This window comes from Doryrhamphus excisus, linkage group LG16 (assembly GCF_037039965.1).
Source record: "Doryrhamphus excisus strain RoL-2023G ecotype Guam linkage group LG16, RoL_Dexc_Guam_v1.1, whole genome shotgun sequence".
Lineage (NCBI taxonomy): Eukaryota > Metazoa > Chordata > Actinopteri > Syngnathiformes > Syngnathidae > Doryrhamphus > Doryrhamphus excisus.
The window spans coordinates 12,264,122-12,288,668 of record NC_136372.1 but is presented as its reverse complement, the minus strand read 5'-3'; the positions used below and the strand labels follow the sequence as shown (position 1 = coordinate 12,288,668).

General features: G+C 40.1%; 1 protein-coding gene across 5 annotated transcripts in view; it reads left to right on the top strand.

Moving 5' to 3' along the window:
• The window catches only part of plppr2a (phospholipid phosphatase related 2a), a 66,444-nt gene that overhangs the window by 18,860 nt on the left and 23,037 nt on the right, over positions 1–24,547 (top strand). For all 5 annotated transcript variants that reach the window (XR_009119691.2, XM_058050450.2, XM_058050448.2 and 2 more), the window contains one exon: positions 16,182–16,370. Coding sequence is in view for 4 of the 5 variants with exons in the window: in XM_058050450.2 (XP_057906433.2) it covers positions 16,182–16,370 (189 nt within the window). In the remaining variant the exon portion in view is untranslated. The remainder of the gene's footprint in view (positions 1–16,181; positions 16,371–24,547) is intronic.

The window sequence follows — 24,547 nt, the reverse complement described above, 5'->3', positions numbered from 1 at the left end:
CTATGTAGTGTTTGTATCCATGCAAAATGTTTATATTTTCGCCAAAATAAGCTTGTTTTCTCCTACCTTCTGGTTTGCAAGACCATTTTACTACCATTCCATTTAATTCCGTAACTGGCGGAATAAAACAAACAGACCAACACATCGACCAACCTACCTACTGCACCATGTGTGCATACCAATAAATATCTATTCAAAACACCCATACCAAAATTACACCCATGTCTTGCCGCAAGGCATGCTGTGTAGCCTCCGGTACACTCTCTCCCAGCATTTTTGCCATATTTTTGTTTGATTGCAAACTATATTGAGGAGGTTGTCAAGGTAGTAAACATGGAGTGATGTTGTTGTTGTTGTTGTCGCTGGACTACCTAGCATGCCTTGCGGCACTTGAAGGTAACAGTTCACTTTGCGTGTTATGTTTACTGTTGTTTATCACTCATGTAGTAGTAGCAGTTGATTTATGTGACGTGTTAACTTGCTGTGGATGTGATGTGTCTTACTTTTGTTGCACTGTGAGTAAATATGTTGCTCTCATTTATGACCACCCATATAAGGACGGCCACTCGGACAGATTTTTGATTCAAAAAGTTTGCCCACTCCTGAGCTAGAGGAATAGAAAATCCGACTAAACGGAGAAGACGGATTACCAGATTGTCACAGGAAGTGGGTGAAGCTTCCACATTATTATTATTATTATTATTATTATTATTATTATTATTATTATTATTATTATTATTATTATTATTATTATTATTATTATTATTATTATTATTATTATTATTATTATTATTATTATTATTCATTGAAATGAATAAGGTGGGCAAATTTGACCGCCCTTATTGAATAGTAATGTTGTTCTGTAGCTACTCATTGTGTAAATAAGCAGTGATTTTCTGTCAGTGCTTCACAGGATTAGTTTGTATACTTATTGCGAGGTTAAAGTCAAATAAACGTTAATGTGTGCAAAGGGTAAATCACCTATCGATCCAATGGAAAGTCTTTCCTATCCTAAAAAACATTTTTCATTATTTAATGGACATATTCATTCTGTTATATTGATTTTTCCATTCCACAGGGAGGGTACACAAGAAAACATAAGGACCATTAAAAGGAGCCGCCTTAATCCTTTAGCCAACCAAAGGATAAAGGCTGATGGAGTTTATACAATGCTGTTGTGTTTCATATTTATTTACACAGAGGATTTGATTGGCTCACAAACAGTATTTAGTAGGTTTAATTAAAAAGAATAAACAATAATTTAGAAGAAGATTTTGATCCCCTAGGATGGAGTTGACAGTTTTTACTGTATCCTTTTCAGGATCCATGATAATATGCACAGCATCTCTTTCTTGAGTCAGGTTGCAGTACATAAGCCACCACCAGAGGGCACTGTTGCTACACGGCTGAGTCTCTCTTGCAAAACAGTAAACTGACACTTGGTACGCCCACGTAAAACAAATGATGTTAGATGGAATATAATAATGCATCCTTCCACGTTACTGTTATAATGAAAATCTTCATGGTGGCAAATTATGTGGTTTTATTATGTATATTGGGTTGGGTGTTATTATATTATTATAAATATAAAATGATCATTTATACAGAAAGGATGAGTAAAAGCAGTAAAATGTAATAGAACACATATTGCTTATTAATATTATATACCCATATGATGATTACTAAGGAATATAATATAATATATAATTTATTTTTATAAATTATGAATATAATTTTTTATAAATATAATATAATATAATAAATACAGTAACTGAATACATGGCATGATTGACAGCACCTTATTAAATCATAAAGTAGTTAAATTATATCAGTCACGGTGGTATAAATGAATTAATGCTGATATGCTAAAAGTGTTTTTGTGTGATACTAATATTTGTCCCATGCTGTTATATCCTTTCACCTTGATTACACAATTAGTAAAAAAAAATCTCCTTTTGAATAGGACATTCATTTTGATAAATTTAAATAATACCTGAATTAGACTATACTTAACAGTATTTGGCATGCAAGGCAAACGTCTCTAAATGTGTTTAATAGGTTGGTGGCACACTGATAGCGTTACCGTTGTTGGAGTATCAAGATTGGCACGCGCACACACACGGCGAGCTTTCAAGAGAACAATCTGATCGTGTTAACAGCTTCTCAGATGAGCGAGCCATCGATTGAATCTGTAAACAGAGAGCTCAGAATAACACATGCTATTTATTTCTCCACAGACGCTGCGTATTAATAACAGTATACGGTATTACATCCTTCATGCTTGACTGAGTACATACTAGGACTTGCATGAGGGCGGCCGCTGAATTTTCAATTCGGTTTGGGTCACATTTGTGTCTGATGATGGAGTCAGGTGACCTGCGGCTTTTTTCATTGCTAATTCCATTGCTGTCATTCTTAGTCCATGCGTCATTCTTTTATTCTGTCTGGGTGTATATGAGTCAAAAACATGGATGTTTTTTTTAAGGTATAGTTATTTCTTTAAGAAATTGATGATTTCATCGCTTTGATGTACAAAATGTAGTGTATTTTCCAGTTTATTAAGTCGTGTCTATCAAAAAAAAAGCATCACAAAGACGGAAAAAAATGGACTATAACCTGTCATCCAGAAAAAGATGACACCAGAGTACTCGGTCAGTGGCTGACACAGCAGCTACAATCTCCATGCTAGACGTAATTAGTGTCCTAATTAAACAACAATTACTCTACAACATTTCTCAATCCACACAGGCATCATATAATTACCGTTGCACATTACTTACAGACATATAGTCTCCAAGGCAGAAGCGTATTAAGTAGCGTAACGTCAATAGCCATGTTTACATGAGGAGTTTTTCTCTTTCCGAATGGAATCTTTCCGGATGACCTTTCCAAAAGCAATGGTATACATGGAAAGGAATATTCCAATCGCATGTCTACATGCACCGCTATAATCAACCAGAATAGTCAATGGGGCATGCGCAGTAAATATAATAATATAAAAATATAATATCCTCAAGTTTTTCTTTAACTTGTTGGAATAACTCCGTATTGCCAGTTTTTCGTTCGTCCAGTCTTGAAATTTAGTTTGAATCAAAAACAAACTTTCCACAGCAGTCTAGTGCCGATTGCTCGCCTCCATTTTTTTAAATCGAAGAATGTCTCGAGCTGCGTGTTACGTCATATCTCAGCATTTGTTGAAAGAACGCACCCGGGAACAGGAAAAGATAAAGCTCAATCTTGCTAATATTTTATAATTAAGCTCGGCACATGTTTTATAATAAAACTGGACTTGTGAATAAAGTATAGAAGGGTTTAGATTCTGTTCCACAGATGGCGGTAATGCACACAAGAAGAAAAACACCACGAAGATGAACGCGGTGCAACAACTTTCCGATTGAGCGGGTACAAGATACCTCAATCGGATTGGGGAAAGGAATATTCCACCCCTGGGAATCCGATTATATATTCATTCGGATTGGCACTTTTCTTTCGGAAAGGTTACACTCTTTCCGTTTGAGCAAATAACCCGAATGGAATTGGAATATTTGGGTCAATGTAAACGTGGCTAATGTGAACAGTACAATTCCAATTTTTATAATCCATGTCCACGGAAGGCATGGTTTATTGTTTAAGAGTCGGATAAAGGTACTCACCGAGGTGAGCAAAAGTTCATCTTGTCATGTCTTGTGTCATTGAAGTAGCTAGCGGCAATATCCCGCCCACACGCGCCAAGGAACAGGCGTCTTTGCAATTTTTCCACAACCCGTCATAGCCAAAATTCTTGCACTCATTCATTAATTTTCTACCGCTTATCCTCACGAGGGTCGCAGGGGTGCTGGAGCCTATCCCAGCTGTCTTGGTGCGAGAGGCGGGGTACACCCTGGACTGGTGGCCAGCCAATCACAGGGCACATATAGACAAACAACCATTCACACTCACATTCATACCTATGGACAATTTGGAGTCGCCAATTAACCTAGCATGTTTTTGGAATGTGGGAGGAAACCGGAGTACCTGGAGAAAACCTAAGCATGCACGGGGAGATCATGCAAACTCCACACAGAGATGGCTGAGGATGGAATCGAACTAGGGTCTCTCGGCCCATTTTGTGAATATATAAGTCTAACCTCTGGTACTTGTTATTTTAGTTGAATATTGGTCATTATTTTCAAATGAGCTTTGTTGAGACAAAATGTAAACAATGTGAGGAGTACCCAGAGTACCCGGAGGAACAACTGTGAGGCCTGCGTGCTAACCACTCGTCCGCCGTGCAGCCCAATTCTTGCCCCCAATGCCTGAAACTGTCTCAAATGTGTTAAGGAGAGCAAACACTGCAGCAATCTTTACTTCCGGGAACACATGGAAAAGTGTGCACGACATCACACATATTAACTATCTGAGTTTTCGGACACTCATTTCGGCCGCTTATATTCGCCATCTCGTTGTTTCAGTCCCAACACAGATCTCATGGCCATAGGTGAGGGTGGGATTAGACGGGAGATCAACTCTCTCGTCACCATGACGGTCCGGTACAGTGAATGCATTACTGCAGACGCTGCACCAATCCGCCTGTTGACCTCACCCTCCAACTACATAAAAAATCAGATTTTAGCTGAAACTGCTAATAGGGCATCAAAGAAACTCATAGTACAGTAAGAACGTCAAACTTTGAACTTAATGTATTTCCGGGAGATTATCACCCTCCGATTTCTTCATCCATCCATCCGTTTTCTACCGTTTATCCTGTCCAGGGCCATGGGGGTTTGGGGGGGTGAAAGACTGCCTACTCCCTGGACTGATCACCAGTCAATCACAGGGCACACACAAAGACGGGCGCTGAGTCACTGAGTGGGAAATGAGCCCACACTGTCTCCACACAAGTCAGGCTGGGGAAGCACTACGCTATTAGTGACTCCAAGAGTTCAGAATGAATTCCCTGTCGGAAATAATGGAAATAATGTGTTCCAGGGTTACACTCTCTCTTTCATGGAACCTTTTAACCTGAAACGTGTTAAAGCTGGTCCCTGTTCGGGAATGTGGAAAGCGAAGCAAAACACATGCAGATAGTTGATCTTTTGATGCTCGCTGAACCGAGGTCTTGGGATGAAATCAAAAGGTTTTGGTACAGCATTTTTACTGAAATAGCCAATAAATCAACACTGTGTAGAACAACCAATACCAATATAGGAAACACTGGTTTTCTTCCAAATTGTCAGGTCGCATCTTGTCATGAGTAATTTGAAAATAATGACCAATAGTCAACTAAAATAACAAGTACGAGAGCTCAATATATTCACAAAATGGGCCTCGAGATCCTAGTTCGCTTCCAACTTCGGCCATCTCTGTGTGGAGTTTGCATGTTCTCCCCGTGCGTGCGTGGGTTTTCTTGGGTACTCCGGTTTCCTCCCACATTCCAAAAACATGCTAGGTTAATTGGCGACTCCAAATTGTCCAAAGGTATGAATGTGAGTGTGAATGGCTGTTTTCCTTGACATGAGTGATCTTGTGTGGTTCTACAGAGCCAAGCAACACAGTCGGCTGTAGATCCGATAGCCGATAAAAATATCTAAAAAGGACCCAAATTAGAGCCCTCTGGACATGAAATAACACCCCTATAGTCACCAATACACCCCTGTTACCCAATATAGGAGACATAATAAGATATTTAGGGCTGCTCAACGGACTAGTGGTTATCGTTCAGACCACACAGCGAGGAGACTTAAGTTTGATTCCACCCTCGGCCATCTCTGTGTGGAGTTTGCATGTTCTCCCTCGTGCATGCGTGGGTTTTCTCCGGGTACTCCGGTTTCCTCCCACATTCCAAAAACATGCTAGGTTAATTGGTGACTCCAAATTGTCCATAGGTATGAATGTGAGTGTGAATGGTTGTTTGTCTATATGTGCCCTGTGATTGGCTGGCGACCAGTCCAGGGTGTACCCCGCCTCTTGCCCCAAGACAGCTGGGATAGGCTCCAGCACCCTTGCGACTCTCATGAGGATAAGTGGTAGAAAATAAATGAATGAATGAATATTCACAAAATAAGAATCCAATTTGCAAAGTTGCACATTTTGATGTGGCACAAACATCCACATAAGCACAATCTGTGAAATTACGTATAAACTGGACTCATTCAACACATTATGCATAAACTCACTATGGGGAAAACATTCAATTTGAAGTTTTAAAGAAAGACACCTTCCACCCCTTTCTATTCCCTCACATAACCACTGAATAGAATAATCCCTCGATTATCACGGTTAATTGGTTCCAGTCCTGCCTGTGATAAGTGAATAAGTAGGACTGCTTGTTTATAAATGAAATATATTTGTGTTAGAACAGAGAAAATCCTTTTATAACTTTCTCAATACAGTTTGTAACATTATTAGAGCCCTGTAGACATGACACAACACCCCTATAGTCACATTTACACTTGTATTAGCCAATATAGTAAACATAATTGGAGAAAATGTAGAATACTACATTTTTTCTGTATTTTCTAAATACCCTATACTCATGTTGATTTAGTGAGTGCTTGATTTAGGGAAAAATACATACATTAAGCTTAAGTATGCTAATTTTTCGACTAATAACAGGCTGTATTAAATTGCAAAACAGGATAATTTATGAATATATTTATGAAAATTTTAACCGCAATTTGGTGAGTGACGGCTGTATCATTATGGGAAAACTATACCGATATGAACCGATATCCCGTTTCACAGCCAGTATTGGCAGATGATGATGATGATGGTCGGCCTGACCTATGAAGACGTTTATCTCCATGATGTCAGATGAAAGAGAAATGGGAGGCGCTTTTAAAATGGTGAAAAAAGAAAAGGGTCCGGGTGGTAAGGACGATTAAAGCAATTCTTTATCTTGTTTCTGTCATTCCCATTGGACTCCACATTCCCTTCAGTCCACACATTAACAGCACAAAAGCTCCCACTCGCTTTGCTCTCTTCTTAAACCTACCCTTGGACACACACACACACACACACACACACATGAACACATGAACACACACTCAGAGAAATACGGCTGAAAGGGTGCAGGTCAATACTCTCCAAGCATCATGTTCTGTTTCCAAGTCTCCTTATCATTTTTATGCTTTGTCAAATTGCAGACTTTAAAACTCTGTCAGTCAGAAAACTGTGATTTGATTCATTATTGATATCCTTAATGTTCAATAATGATAATAATTATTTTGAAAATGAAAAACAGGACACTAAACAAGGATTAAATGTATGTAAATATTTCTATAGATGCCTCAGGAATACAGTCATTGCCTATTTCCCAGTCTTTTCAACGTGTGCCAGCAGGGAGCCTTTTGTACATCTGAAGTGACAAATTAGCCTTCAGTGCAGGCCACTGAGCTTGTCCAGCTCCTGCTGAGAAGCTCTAATTAGCACTGACCGCCTGTCAGTATTTTGTTCCTGCTGCAACATAACCTACATCTCAATCGGAAACTTCCTTTTAGAAGTATCATGACATAACTGTAGTTGTAATAAAATGTAGGAAAAGACACAAAGGAATAGCAATGTGTGTTGAGTATAAAAGTGGGAGCACGATGTGTGGGTTGGATGTACTGGCAATATTCTTGTGAGTGGGTGTTTTTTTTGGCAGGGTAGAATACAAAGACACTGACTCACTATAAAACTATAAAACAATACAAGGTCACGTATCAAAACTGTCTCTGGAATATATAGTAACAGAAAGCTGACACAGTATTCTATGTGGTACGGTCATTATCCAAATATGCTTTATGTTCATTGATGATCTGTGCATTATTCAACATAACGTTGGCACATAACATAACGTTCCTCGCTCTGCCGCAGCAGGTGTCAGTGATGTTACATTGATGAGACAACAACAGGAAGTACAAAAAGGGGTTCTCCCAATGCTAATGCGTGAATTTTAAATGTCTTATTCATTCATTTTCTACCGCTTATCCTCACAAGGGTCGCGGGCGGTGCTGGAGCCTACCCCAGCTGTCTTCAGGCAGGAGGCGGGGTACACCCTGGACTGGTCACCAGCCAATCACAGGGCACATATAGACAAACAACCATTCACACTCACATTCATACCTATGGACAATTTGGAGTCACCAATTAACCTAGCATGTTTTTGGAATGTGGGAGGAAACCGGAGTACCCGGAGAAAACCCACGCATGCAAACTCCACACAGAGATGCCCCAGGGTGGAATTGAAATCTGGTTTCAGCTATTACTACAAATAAACTCCCTAATTTTGCCGGTCGCGATAAATTGACCTGTGCATTTCTGTTTGTTTTCCTCCTGTCTCCTAAACAGGCTAAACAGGCTAAAAGGTGGGAGGAAACCGTAGTACCCGGAGGAAAAAAAAACACGCATGCACGGGGAGAACATGCAAACTCCACACAGAGATGTCCGAGGGTGGAATCGAACTCAGGTCTCTTAGCTGTGTGGTCTGCACAATAACCACTAACCCGCTGTGCAGCCCTAAATATCTTATTATGTCTCCTATATTGAGTAACAGGAATGTATACGTGACTATAGGGGTGTTATTTCATGTCCAGAGGACTCTAATTTGGGTCCTTTGAGATATTTGTAGTGGCTATCGGATCTACAGCAGACTGTGTTGTTTGGCTCTGTAGAACCACCCAAGGTCCCTCATGCTGGCAGGGGGGGGGTCATACACTTTGGTTCACGGTGGTTTGGGTGCAGACCTCCAGGCCATGGTACATGAGGATCAACTGGGCATCGTCACGCTCTGGCCTGGACTGGTCTGGTAAGTGACAAAGATCTGGAGATTATGGTAAAGGACTGGAAAGCTTTCCTCTACCTTTCCAGACCCTTTTGTGGCCATCAAAACTGTGGGCCCACATCTAAGTGGTCCTCTTTGGGCGGCTCCACGGCATTCCTCTGCACCAGGAGGAACCAAAAGTTCACTGTTGAAGCAGAATAGTTGACTGGCACTTTGATCTGGCTCACATAATGCCCACTAATATTCAGACGGGGCTATTTGACACTCCCTGTACTGACGGGGACATTGTGGAAAGTTCTCATTTGATCTTTCGTACATTTTGTGCAGACACGTGTGAACAAAGATTTAGAACGGTTGTGTTAGACGTTGACATCACCATGGTGACATGGACAAAGTATGAATGCGGTAAGCGCCATCATTTAACGTGCGGGTGTACTTTGCACACTGTGACTAGAATAGGATATAATAAGAGAACAAATATGACGGAAAAATGCCATGTGATTGACAGCTGGGATAGGCTCCAGCTTGCCAGTGGCCCTTTTGAGAAGAAGCGGTATGGAAAATTAATGATTGAGAGTATGAAGACTAAAAAGGGGGGCTGCATTGTTGTGCAATGAGCAGCCTCTATTACTGCTTTGCAGCATTGCAGGCCCATAAGCAGGCAAAGAAGACCCATAATTAAAAACACAACCCAAAAGCTTAGTTCATTCATTCATTCATTTTCTAATGCTTATCCTCACGAGGGTCACAGGGGTGCTGGAGCCTATCTGGCAGGGTACACCCAGGACTGTTCGCCAGCCAGTCACAGGGCACATATAGACAAACAACCATTCACACTCACATTCATACCTATGGACAATTTGGAGTCGCCATTTGGAATGTGGGAGGAAACTGGAGCACCCGGGGAGAACATGCAAACTCAACACACAGATGGCTGAGGATGGAATCGAACTCTGGCCTCCTAGCTGTGTGGTCGGCACGCTAACCACTAGTCCGCCATGCAGCCAATTATTATACAATTTATAAAATAATACACAAATATTTCTTTGACTCTCCAAATGTATCATAAGCTCAATAGGGTTAGGTGATAAGAATGATTGTGAGCTATTTGTTTTTTTTTCTAAAACCTTCCTTTCCTTCCTTTCTAGGGCAAACTAAAAACGAGAGAAAATGTTTCTAACAAGCACTCAAGGGTCATTTTCACAATTTCCCTTTATGTGCTCTAGCTGACCCAGATTTCAGGTCCTCTCTCGACTGGGCAAAGGGGAAAAAACTCATATCCAGGCAAACACTTTTGACATGTAACATTTCTCTTGGCTGACAACACAGTGACCTTAGAGATATGAGAGAAACAGGAACCTGTGGAGAGGTAGGAGGCACGGAACAAAATGGACCAAATTAGCCTGCTACCTGTTTACCCCTTTCTACATTCCATTGTTTTTTTGAACCAATCCCATCTCTCCTTACCCTCCGGAAACTACGCCTTGTCCGTCATATGTAGCTCCTGTCTTTTTGGAACCCTCTTAATAGAGATCTACTTGTTTATCTGCTCCAACTCATCCATCCATGAAGCATTAGAAGTTACAGACACACAATAGAAGTTCATTTGGGTGATTTGAAATGATCACCGCTTGTAACTCAATTCTGGCATTTCATCATAAAATGTGTCATAAAGACAGTTGACCATCACCACTTCACACATGGAACTTCCAGACTTCTAAGACGTGATTATATTCATTCATTCATTTTCTACCGCTTTTCCTTACGTGATATTAATGTGTAGCATAGTATGTAGTAATAATTTTCTCAAAATTCCAACATTATTCTAACATTATTCTTCTTCCTCTTGTGGCTTTTCCCTTCAGGGGTCGCCACAGGAAATCAATCTCCTCCATCCAAGCCTGTATCTCTCACACCAACTACCCTCATGTCCTCCTTCATTACATCCATAAACCTCCTCTTTGGTCTTCCTCTACGCCTCCTACCTGGCAGCTCTAAATGCAGCATCCTTCTACCAATATATTCACTATCTCTCCTCTGGACATGTCCCCACCATCTCAGTTTGGCCTCTCTGATTTTATCTCCAAGGTCTCTAAACATGTAATGTCCCTCTGTTGTACTTGTTCCTGATCCTATCCATCCTGGTCACTCCCGATGAGAACTTCAGCATCCTCATCTCTGCTACCTACAGTTCTGCTTCCTGTCTTTTCCTCAGTGGCGCTGTCGCTAGACCAGTGGTCTCAAACACACGGCCCGCGGGCCAAATGTGGCACTAGTTTGAGGCCCCCCCTTGATATGAAAGTTTAATGTTAGTGCGGCCCGCGCAAGTTTGATATGGATGCTGTATGGTATCATGTACCCAGAAATAATTATTACATTCGATTAATGTTCATGTTAAAGGTTAAATAACTGTTAATAGTTACCCTCCCTATCCGTGTGGAAGTGGTAAGTTTTTGGCTATTTAAGTTTAAAGGAAATAACTTGAAGGCTACCGTTTAGGTCGCTAGCTCTCTAGTTTGTGAGTTAGCATGTGTCTCAAGACCCTGCAGTTGCACAATATGTTGTAAATAAAAAGAGTATAAATGTGACTATAGTCGTGTTTTGTCATGTCTACAGGGCTCTAATAATGCTTTGTTCATTTTAATCTGAAAAAAATAATTTGTCTACCCACCAACTATATGTGGTTTCTTAAGTTTGCTGTTTTATTATTATTATTATATTTATTTATTTATTACTGATTGATTGATTTTCTATTTGTTTATTTATTGTTCATCTTATTTTGTGGAGAAAAATAAAAAGTAAAATATTTGAGAACAGTGGAATGTTTTATCAGAGCTTTTATTGTAGAAAATTGGAACCAAAGCGAAGTTTTTTTTTTGTTTTTAATAAATGCATTTTTTTGGGTTGGGGCGGGAAACCTGATGCGGCCCAGTCTCACCCAGACCCGAGTTCCAGTGGCCCCCAAGTAAATTGAGTTTGAGACCCCTGCTCTAGACCAAACAGCATGGCTGATCTCACCACAGTTTTGTATACCTTTCCTTTCATTTTAGCTGAAACTCTTCTATCACAAGTCACACCTGACATTTTTTTCTCCACCCGTTTCATCCTGCCTGCACACGCTTCTTCACCTCCTTTTCACCATCTCCATTGTTCTGAACTGTTGACCCCAAGTACTTAAAATTCTCCACCTTCTGTATCTCTTCCCCCTGTCACCTCATTCTTCCACTTGGGTCCCTCTCATTTACACACATGTGGCATAGATACCGGCAAAAAACCCATGCACGAACGGGGAGACTGCAAGCTTCACACAGAGGTGCCCAAGCGGAGATTCTTAGTTTCACTAAATAGAAAGCCAGAAAGAGCTACAGTGCATTCATCTCAAGACGTGCAAAGTGTGTGTCATAGCTAATGTGCTTCGTCTTTCTAAGGGGAATTAAAGAACATTTTCCTTCCCCCAAATTCAAGGCACACATTACACAATGAGCACAACCTTACACTTACCTTATGTAAGAGAAGAACTCCCACCACCTTCATCAATTTATAATTTCCAGCTTTCATCAAATATGGCTGACCTTGTGAAGCTGTCTCTTGATGTTTGTCAAGAAAAGGTACTTTTGATGGCGTGTTTTTATTCATCTTAGGAGAGGGAGAGAGACTATATTTTAAGTGCTGATGTGCACCGAGGTGGGCCTTTCACAAGCCATCGGTTGTGTCTGTACCTTGGAGTCTTTACCGCAGTATTTCCAAAATGATTTGCATTTGAAGTCATCATGTCACTCCAGTGAAATTTAATGCGTAGATTGTGAGACACAGGTATGAAATATTCACATAAAGTGCAGGAAATATGCCTGAGAGAGGATAGATAAAGAATGGCAAAAGCAGCTGAGATCAACCGGGGAAATGAGAAAATAAATGGAAAGGGGTTGGATTTTTAAAAAAAGTACTTTTAGAGCTTAGGGCATATAAAAAAAACATTGGTGTTCTTTTCAAGCTTTTTAGGGAATATTAACTTGTTTGCAACTCAAGGCGAAACAGCCGATTTTAACACAAGTGTGAGAGCCAGTCGCTCTTTAAAATAATGAAATATTGGAGACACACCACACAATAAAACCAGAGGACAAAAGGAAGGCTTTGTGAATCACACATTTAAAAGCAAACCAAGGAGCTCCCATCAGTTGGCCGTGCCTTCCATCCACCTCCAGTGTGTGTGCAAAAATACACTTTGTGTAACCTTGTTGTGAAGCTTGGAGAAATACTTATCTTTAAAAAAGAGTTTGTGAAGCCGGACACTAAAAATAATGAAGCATCTGAGCCTGATCCTTTAGATAAATTTTCACCATGACAACTGCGGATAGTGATGTCTCCCTTGAGATAAGAATGGCTTCCTACCAAGCATACCGACTAAAAACTTCTTCTGTTTATCATCTCTATGTGCTTTGGGCTCATCCTACCGCAAGTGACTAAACGTGAGTGTTATATTAAGGGGAGTGTTGAAATACAATAGCATATTGCAGTATTTCCATCAGAGTACTGAGCTTTTCATGCTCAAACACTAGATAGGACAGCTCTAGTCTGAGGGCATTTTGCAGGATCGAATTTATCGTCTCAGTCTACGTTCACACTGCAGGGTATGATGGCCAATTTTTAGGAATTTTATCCGATCTCTTGATGGAGACCATTGAAGCCAAGATCCCTGGTGAAGATCTCTGGTGTCAACATTATAGCTTTTTGTCATTGAGCCTTTTGCTCGGTTTTTACAATTTCGGTTCTGCTGTAAGCCTCAGGCTAATGGCAAATAAGCCCCAGACCAGACATCGGGCACCCCTGCTTTTTATCTGGTGAGATGACTTATTACTCTTGTGGTCCGGTGATGGTGGTTGAGAGGAGAATAGGAGTTTTGTTGCAGCCGGAGCTGGTCGATGCAAGGTGTACTTCACAGAATGCTTGCAGAGCGAGGCCCCTCTGGCTGGGTACTGGGGACTGGGTTCAGGGCTGGGGCTTGACACAAATGCGACATATTGGCTCCCCTTGTTCATTCTGTTTAAAAGCAAAATATTCTCATACTAAGGCTATGGCATTGACAGTAGAAACCATCCGTTTTGTGCCGTCATTCATCATCAGCATTCTTGCTAGCAGCCCCAACTCCACCCATTGGCACAAAGAGACACTCACTTTGTATATTTGGCTATAGAACCAACACGCCCGGGTATTGAGACAGAGGCAAAGAGTAAAAACCCTCTTATCATTCACCCTGTTTAGACAGGAGGAAAACAAACAGAAATGCACAGGTCAATGTATCAATTAGCGTACCGGCCTCACAGCTAGGAGACCAGAGTTCGATTCCACCCTCGGCCATCTCTGTGTGGAGTTTGCATGTTCTCCCCGTGCATGCGTGGGTTTTCTCCAGGTACTCCGGTTTCCTCCCACATTCCAAAAACATGCTAGGTTAATTGGCGACTCCAAATTGTCCATAGGTATGAATGTGAGTGTGAATGGTTGTTTGTCTATATGTGCCTTGTGATTGGCTGGCGACCAGTCTAGGGTGTACCCCGCCTTACGCCCGAAGACAGCTGGGATAGGCTCCAGCACCCCCGCGACCCTCGTAAGGAAAAGCGGTAGAAAATGAATGAATGAATGAATGAATTGTCCATAGGTATGAATGTGAGTGTGAATGGTTGTTTGTCTATATGTGCCCTGTGATTGGCTGGCCACCAGTCCAGGGTGTACCCCGCCTCTCGCCCAAAGACAGCTGGGATAGGCTCCAGCACCCCCGTGACCCTTTTGAGGATAAGCTGTAGAAAATGAATTTGTAGTAATTGATTTACTTATTTTATTTACTTATTGTTTATTGTGACATGCCAAGCCCCAATCGGCGATTTCAGTCGTTAGCTCATTTGTATAGGATCGTTATACGCAACCTAAAAGTTCAGACTGCAGTAGCATTGGATGCATGTCGGATTTATGACCGGTGTCACATTTCACAAAATCAGGATACTGGTCACATATAAAAAAAAACATTTCAACAGTCCTGCAGTGTGAACATAGCCTAAAGTAGAGGGACTCCCACATGTTAAGATACAATGGAGTGGGGCCTTTGTCATTTGGATGGGTGATTCCACTCAGACCAGAAGTGTCCTACCTAGTCTTTGAACATGGTAATGGTTTTATTTCATTTGAACATGCATCAGATTACAATTGAATGCATCACATAATCAGTTCACAGTTCCACATGTCAAAAAGGAGTAGGAAGAAGCAAAGCTTATTAAATCCCACCACTCCATCTGGTACTTTTACAATCAGTAACTGTTACATTTGTTCACTTCCTGCTTTCCTAATATATTTTTTTTATTTAATTTTATTTTTGTCACATGAACTGATGAAGCCTGCTGAAATGTCTCTAAAAAAACCTGAACTGTCTTGTTGTGATCGATGAGTTGATGACCTGAGTACGAAACTATGGTAGGTATTGTTTAGTCAGACCTCATAAACAGCACTATTTAACTAAGGAAGTACTGTGCAAAGAAGCAATCGTGTTTATCGTGCAAACATATCTGACACACAGCCATAGTAAATATTCTCACAAGGATGGAATGTTTATGGCAAGGACACATTCACACCTCCATGCCTTTATAACAGACTACACTGACTCCACTCTTTCGGGAGCTTAGTCAGTTTTGACCTGCTGGAGTGTAATCCAAGCTACAGAGCCTTTGCGGAGTTCTGATCAAGCTCATCAAAGTGGATGCCACTTTGTTATGTTCCTCCTGGCTGTTGTATCAACACATCTCTTGCGGGGGCCAAATGGGATTTGTCATTCCTGTGTGGTGATGAAAGAACAGCGGGGTTGAAGGTTTGCTCGCTGACAAGCGCTTTCTGTTCAAAAGGACTGTCACCGTGCCTGCACAAGTTGTGTGCACAACTCTGGCGCTATTTTGCCATTAATCATGATAAAATACATATTAGAGGTAATTTTTTCTCTATAAACTGTATTCATTTTTTCTAATATTTTTATTTACGGACTTTCCTCACACTTGCAATGTAACACACACACACACACACAAAGCTCAACAATGCCCACTCTCTCTCCCTCCAGTTTCATACTTTACTTTACTTTAGTGCAGGCAGTGCTGTGGAACCCTCTTCCTGTATTTTGTTCCCATTTTTCTCCCCAATCTCCATCTATCGCTTTCATGTTCTTATCTTTTATATGTATGCTCGCTCTCGCTCTCCCTCTCTTTTCTTCTCAGCTTCTCCTCTGAATCCAAACACTGAACATCCCACCGTGTCTCTCATATTTCCCTATGCATCTCCTCAGCGCTGAGGGGAGCAAGAACCGGACTCTTCCCTCTTCCTCTCCTCCTACACCCCGTCCTCCCCCTCCTCTCGCTCTCCTCTCGTCATCTCGCTTCCTAACGGAGAGATAATGTTCTATTTCCAGCTGGTGATCATGGCTGGGACGGTTCTCCTGGCTTACTACTTCGAGTACACAGACACTTTCCCCGTGCACGTCCAAGGGTTCTTCTGCTATGACAAGACCTTCTCCAAGCCCTACCCAGGACCAGACAGCACCAGCAAGATCCCCCCTGTGCTCATCTACTCGCTTGTCTCAGCCATCCCCACTCTCACGGTAAGAGTTTTATCTACGTAGAGGTGTGTGAGGAAAGCGACGCTTGTAAGTGGGTGAGAGTGTGTTGAAAGGGATGGCTGTCAAAGTCACTGTCGAGCACCAGAGTGAAAAGTTCATTGGTTCTCCTGTGAGTTTTTGCAGTGTTGTGTTGATAAGGTATCTTTGACATGAACTGCACTACTGATATAGTGAGCAGATTGGGAAGCTGCATGGAAGTGACACCCTCCCCCAAGCCTTGACAAGCAGGTGTGTGTGTGTGTGTGTGTTCAACATAATAGGAATGGGCAGGCGGGTCATTATAGAAGGAGGCAGATTCAAGAACACTCCAAAAGACAAAAAAATAGAGAACCAAAGTCAGCACATAGTTATCATGGCTGGCAGCAAGAGCGAAAAACAATTGGTGGGGAATAGAAAGAGACAATAAACACAAAGGGAAGCAATTTAGAGGGTGTACATGTGCTCTGTGCTTCTGGGAGCGTAACTGTTGGGTCCCAAGCAAACTGGAGTGCAGCAAACTTTAAATGGGCAAGACCATAAAACTAGACAGACCAAAACAACTCAATAATTTGCCCCGATTACGGTACATCCAAAAGTACCGATTAGAATGAATAATATATGTACTTCTACGCAGTTCTTACAGTAAATCTCTAAAACTGATTTCTGTAATGGCTGCATGGCGGACGAGTGGTTAGCATGCAGGCCTGACAGCTAGGAGACCCGAGTTCAAGTCCACACTCGGCCCTCTCTGTGAGGAGTTTGCATGTTTTCCCCGTGCATGCGTGGGTTTTCATATTCCAAAAACATGCTAGGTTAATTAGCGACTCCAAATTGTCCATATGTATGAATGTGAGTGTGAATGGTTGTTTGTCTATATGTGCCCTGTAATTGGCTGGCGACCAGTCCAGGGTGTACCCTGCCTCTTGAGGTGGGATAGGCTCCAGCACCCCCCACGACTCTCGTAAGCGGTAGAAAATGAATGAATAGTGAATATACCAAAGTTTCCCAGTTGAACAGCATAACACATGACAGGTAAGACACAACACACAATGTGGAATGCAAAATGACTTTGCAACTAACAACAAACAGTACATTAAATAAAAAGAGCCTGCAAGGCATGCTGGGTACTCCAACGGCGACTCCCCTCAATGCTTAGACTGCAGTTCAGGAAGTTGTGACGTGGACACTAATATCACGTTTTCAAGTCATTTGTAGCAATTGTGTTTTGATCTGACAAATCTTAAGTAAGTTTAATCAAGTGTAGAATTTCTCCATAAGTGTTGAACTCTAATGGCTTTTAAATGAAATTTATATTGCATAAATTCCAGACTGTAAGCCTGTACTTTTACCTTCTCGTTTAAACATTGATGTGGCGACTTCATGGCTAAAAGTAATACAGTTCCCATGATGCTTAGAGTGCAGATTCAGGAAGTAGGGAAGTCTTCTGCAGAAATGGTGTTTTGATCTGACAAATCTTAAGTTTAATCAAGTGTAGAATTTCTCCATAAGTGTTGACCTGAAATTGTCTCACGTTTCACTCATCACAGGTCACAGACACAGAGTGTATGAGTGTGTCTTTGTGTGTAAATATCCCATGTTGCAACGGGACACATGCAGCTTTTTGACAAGTACGGCCTACATAGCTTTCAAAAATATTTTTCCTAATTGGTGGATAGTCAGGAAGTCGATTTGTTTTGATTAATCAAGTAATCGCTTGGCTCTAGATGGACCAAATGAATTTGGTCACCATTTTTCCAACAGTTTTCCAAAGGCAAAGCTAATGTGTGTGATAATAGATAAAAGATAATTGGTACGCTTTCATGGATGACTAAGGAAATTAAAAGTATTCACATTTAGATTAGGTACAAGGGAGTCTGTTGCTCATATACATGACAGGCCATACATAGTTCAATTGATCGATCCATCAATGAATTGTTGAAGTTGTATGGTGAGATATTAGCTGAACAATGACGTGTACATTATCTTTCATAAGTCATAAACGTTTTTGCAAAACACTCATAAGTCAATAACTTTATGTTCTATTGTTAATTTTTTTTAAAGATGCTAGAAAGACTTAGCTGGAGTACATATTCTACTGTCTTTAATCCTACGTAGCCTTTTACACAAGTGTGTACACTTACATTTTCCACACACTTTGGAGTTTTCCTTGCATACCTTTTACATCTAGGGTCAATTCCGGACTTCCTGAATGATGAGCCAATGAGAAAAGAAATGTTGTACATACACAGGCCGCACTTGTGTCCTGTTTTAACATGGGATACAGTATTTACACACAAAAACGCACTAAACCTTGCAATCCTACACTTGGTGTTTGTTTGCTGCAATGAGTGAAATGTGAGACATTTTTTTTCCATTGGAGTTGAACAGCTACTGTAGAAATTTTACACTTGATCAAACTTGATTTTGTCAGATCAAAACACCAAGACTTCACTACTTTTTGAATCAGCACTCTAAGCATCATGGGAACTCTATTGCTTTTAGCCATCAAGTCGCCACATCAATGTTTAAACTCGAAGGTAAAAGTGGAGGCTTACAGTCTGGAATTTAAGCGATATGAATTTCATTTGGAATATACATATGACCTTTTTTCCTTTTCATGTTCTACATTGGTAATGGTTTGGTTTATTTCAAACATAACTATAAGGTTACCATGGAGTTCTATACATCACATTACAGTTTCACAATTCAGCATGTACAAAAGGAGTAGGAAGGAGCAGAGCTTGGATAATCCCAGCCCTTCTTGGTGTTACAGGAGGGGCATATTTAGTATTGGGGGGGGCACATCTTTGCACTGCACTGACAACAGTTTTTATTTGTTATTTTTATTTCAATGTTTACACAAAGTATGTCATTTAGGATGCTTTTGAAATCTGTTACAGTTATCTACCATTCGGTTATTCATTCATTCATTTTCTACCGCTTATCCTCACGAGGGTCGCAGGGGGTGCTGGAGCCTATCCCAGCTGTCTTCAGGCGAGAGGTGGGGTACACCCTGGACTGGTGGCCAGCCAATCACAGGGCAAACAACCATTCACACTCACATTCATACCTATGGACAATTTGGAGTCGCCAATTAACCTAGCATGTTTTTGGAATGTGGGAGGAAACCGGAGTACCCGGAGGAAACCCACGCATGCACGGGGAGAACTAACTCCACACAGAGATGTCGGAGAGTGGAATTGAACTTGGGTTTCCTAGCTGTGAGGCCTGTGCGCTAACCACTCATTCACTGTGCAGCCCAATTCGGTTATCTGTCCTTAAAATCCTCCAGGGGGATTCTTCATCTTCTTCTTCTTCTTCTTCTTCTTCTTCTTCTTATTATTATTACCATCGTCATTTCAACGCTTGAGAAGATAAGAACATATAGTTTACCGCTTTGATACTTACATCTTTGTGATGAATATCATGAGAACGGATGGTAGATTATGCGTTTTGATGTATTTTTAAGCACGTGAATTAAGTCTAAAACAGTAATTCATTCATTCATTCATTCATTTTCCTCACGAGGGTCTCGGAGGTGCTGGAGCCTATCCCAACTGTCTTCGGGCGAGAGGCGGGGTTAAAACAGTAATATACACTTTAAATCAAAGAAAAAAAATCTATAGTCAGTTTTTGTGGAACGTTTGGCAACTTAAATAAAAGGGCATTACCATGGTGTAAATATATCCACATATATATATTTATGTGTGTGTGTGTGTGAATGCACAGCTATATTTATAAGAACTGAATACAGGAGTTAACTGGTTTTGATGCCTTTTCTGGAGTAGATCTAGGTCATTACACATGGCTTCCACCTACACTATTAGTGTTTCCTCACGTGCACCGGCAGAGAGCTCGTGGTGCTCAACAGCAGCAAGGTAAATCACGGCACTAACTCCCCGTGATGGAGCCATTGTGGTACAAATAAGCTCTGCACCGCGGCTTTATTCTAGGCGGCAACACCGCGGTGCTTGCTGTAGAGATAATCAACCGCAATCATATTACGCTCTTTCACTTTCCGTGGCTGCAAATCGGACATGAGTAATAGGACTGACAAATGGGACTTTTTGTGTCAAACCACCTTTACTTGAGTTGTAAACTGTAGGCTGTAGTGATCAGCAAGTCCGGGTCGGATCATTTCCACACCGTCAATCTTTACAAAGCCTTTGCTTAGATTCAGGGTTTTAAAGTTTGTGAGCATAAAACAGCTGGAACCTACCCTACTCCCCGAAAATGTTTTGTTTTCAACTCAACCTAGGTTTCGTCCTCACTCACCAAAATAAAAATAAATGATTTTGGCCTTTTATTACTAAGTAGGCACGTTTATTTTGCCTCCCCCATCCAAACTCTTCTGTGTAGCCTGTTGTCCACGTCCGAAAATGTAACACGTACCATAAACGGGTCTGTGTGTGTACAATAGGGGTGTAAGAAAATATCATTTCGGCAATATATCGCGATACCTCGTTCCACGATACTGTATCGATATTAAAAAGTATGATATGGATATTTGTAGGCATTTATCATAGACTGTATATGGTATTTATTCAAGTGCAGACACGGACAGACAAGGTTCATGTCTGATTTGAATTTAAATCTCCGATCGTTAGGTGGCAGCACTTACGTAGTCAATTAGGCAAGGACGTTGAGTTGAACGAGATTGACGAGTGAAACGTCCTCACACAAACACAGTTCAACATGGCAGAATGCGAGCACATAACAGCGGCCCCTGTGGCGTACAAGGCTGAAGTGTGGACACATTTTGGATTTCTACACAAAGTAGGATGTGCACAAATCGACAACACCCATGCCGTTTGTAAAATGTGTCGTGCCCGAATAAAGTATTCGGGAAACACGACAAATCTGCAAGACACCATGAGGGACCTGCTGCTAGCAAGCAATGCAAAGGTCCTTTTGTATACTACAAAAGTAGTACTGTGATATTGAAAGTATTTTGTTTTTCAAACTGATATCACTATTTTGTTAAATAATGTTTATTTTCAAGCATCCTAAAAGGACTTTTTACTGATGTTAGTTACTTTGATCCACAAAAATACTGTTCTGATGGTGGATAAGTCAGGGACTGTATACACTGCATTTTTTCACAGCTTATAGAATGTGAACATTTGTGCAGGATCTTGAGACATAATTTAATTTATTTGTTTTTTATGAGTTTTTTTTTTTTAATAAATTTAAAGCTGGATATTAAGGCTTTATTTATCCAAATGTTACACTTGAGTTTTTACAGAGGAAAGTTTGTGATGCATCATAACATACTGTTCTAATCAAATAAAAATGTGTTTAGTAAGTGCATATTGCTGGTGGAATTCAGTTTTTCCAGGAAATAATCAAGAAAAACGAAAAAAATATCGCCTTGTTAACAGTATCGTGATATATCGTATCGTGAGCCTAGTATCATGATACGTATCGTATCGCCAGATTCTTGGCAATACACACCCATAGTGTACAAGTCATTCCGATGGCATAGAACCCACCCTCACGAACGCCTTCTCTTCTAATGTCAGCTCAACATTTGCAATAATCTTGACTAGTTAATTATAGACTGAGCCAGAAGTGTTACACAGTAAAGTCCAGCATGTTTCACGAGTGTGAGTACTCTGACCTGAACTCAACTTTGGTATACTTGAACATGACTGAATTAGGTAGACCAGAGCGTGGTACAATTGCATAGCCGAGTCATACAATAACTGCTTAACATAATAATAATAGCACTAACAAAGATGTATCATTGATTAATGCAATCTCTACTCCTGTGAGTAATTACCACCTTTTCACAAGCAAAATAATTAGACCGACTTGAAATATGGAAGTCAAATTGCAGTAATACAACAATTTGGACAAGCAAACAGACGGACGGGACGCAGGCCAGCGGGGCCAGGAGCGAGAGACTAATCTTTTATTCAGCACTATCCTTGTGGGGAGGACAGTGGAGCCTCAAAAGGATATTGTTGTTTTTATGTTTTCTTTGTAACTCTGCTGACTTCAGAAGGCGTTTACACACGCAGCCACCTTCATTGTCACATCAGCTATAACGCAATACAGTGGACAACAAAACTGCTGACTCAGTATGCTTTATTAAATCCAGCCGTGCGTTTTGAAATTTTGTCCGGGATATAAGTTTGTATAAGTCGCAGTATCAGTCAAAAAGTTTCACTTTGTCACAGAAAAATATATTAATTATTAAATTGTTCAATTTCATGATTGAAGGCTGCCTATTTTTATTCTTATTTATGTTTTTAATAACTTATTTTCCTTTATTATGTCTACTATATTGAGTTATATCAGTGTAAAGGTGACTATAGGGGTGTTATCCATGTCTTGAGGGCTCTAATTATATTAAAAACCCTATTGAGAAGGTTGGAAACAGACTTTCTATGCTCATTTGTAAATAAGGAATATGACTTTTTCACTTATGACAGTCAGGCTTGGAACCAATTAACCACGATAAATGTCCAGTGAAAGTGAGATTAGAGTCAAGTGAGATTTTTGAGTGTCCTAGCCACATTCAATTCCTAAGAAAAGATGACAAAACCAGAGGGAAGGGGCAATATTAATACCAAGAACGAGACAAACAAAAGCTGATATAAGTACCTTACCTTACCTGTTTAATCAATGTCAGAATATCTTTTAAATTGTTGCAGCCAGTAGGTACAGCAAAAAAAAAAAACAAAAAACAAAGCACCACCTCTTTAACTTAAAAGCCGCACATGAAATTATATACAGTGTTTCCTCCTTTTTTTTTACTATTATAATAATGTTTTAAAAACCCTCATTATACACTTTAAACATTTTTCTCAGACAACCATTAACATTTTATCACATTTCCCTCTTGCTTAAACACAAAGTTCAATTTCAATTTTAATGATCAACCTATGAGGTCAGCTGGGATAGGCTCCAGCACTCCTCGCGACCCTCATGAGGATAAGCGGGGAATGAATTAGTGAACCTATGAGGTTGGACTCCTGACTTTGGCCCTTCTGGTCCTCTGTAGTGTTTTTGTATCCTTGTTAAAACATATTACTTCTTCTGTAATGGTGCCCTACAGCTGCAACTTGTTCTTCCTCAACTCTCCTTTGGGTGCAACCACAAGTGATTGTGATGGCATGGAATATTTTGTCGACATTTTGGGTCACTTTTAGTCATAATGCAAGTGAAACTCCTTATTCATTGCAACTCCTGTGATAGCTGCAATTTCATTGGTGGTTACCCAGTCCTACACCCATATCTTTCATGATTGACTCTGCTCTCATCAACATTTGTCTTTTCAAACTCAAAGGGTCTTTTCTTCTGCTGACACTTTTACCGTAGGTTTCCCACATCCCAATGACCGTATCATCTGCTGTTTCGTTGGTAAACAGAGAACACCTCGGTTATGATTTTATGAGTCACAAAGATGAACTCCGAAGTCAAAAAATACTCTTAAATACTGACTTAAATAATAATACGCTTCAAAGCTTTCCATTTTGTTGCATTTTGCTGGTTTCAGGTTCGAGTTCAGTCTGTACAGCACATATAAATAAATATTATCAGTTTCTAAATCGTATTTGAAATTGCGGGGGCTTTGTAAACCCATTTCTGTCCCCCCCCAGTTGGGGCATGACAGAAAATAATTGAGAAGCGTTGGCTTGAACGGATCAACAAATACTACAAAAATTGAGCTTAATGTGTTTTCCACATTTGAGTGCTTAAATTTTAAACTATTACTATTAACTACTATGAATATTTCTCATCAAATATTATTCATATTTTTTATTATTTAAATTAGAGTCATCCTATTTTTATAATAGTAGTTATAGTAGTATAGTAGTTAGTAGTAAAAAATAGACACAGAGGACCACTGTCTATTTAAATTATTATTATTCATTCAAAATTATTTAAATTATTTGTGCAATTTACTGTTTACGCTGTACATTGTTGTTCATATTTGATGTCATCTACTTATTGTCCACATTATTATTTATTATTATTTATTATTATTTATTATTATTTATTATTATTTATTATTATTTATTATTATTTATTATTATTTATTATTATTTATTATTATTTATTATTATTTATTATCATATGGGAGCCAGGCAACAACATTTAGTTGACAATTTCACTGCTGTGTTATTGTGCAATGACAATAAAGGAAGTCTATCTATCTATCCAGACTCAAA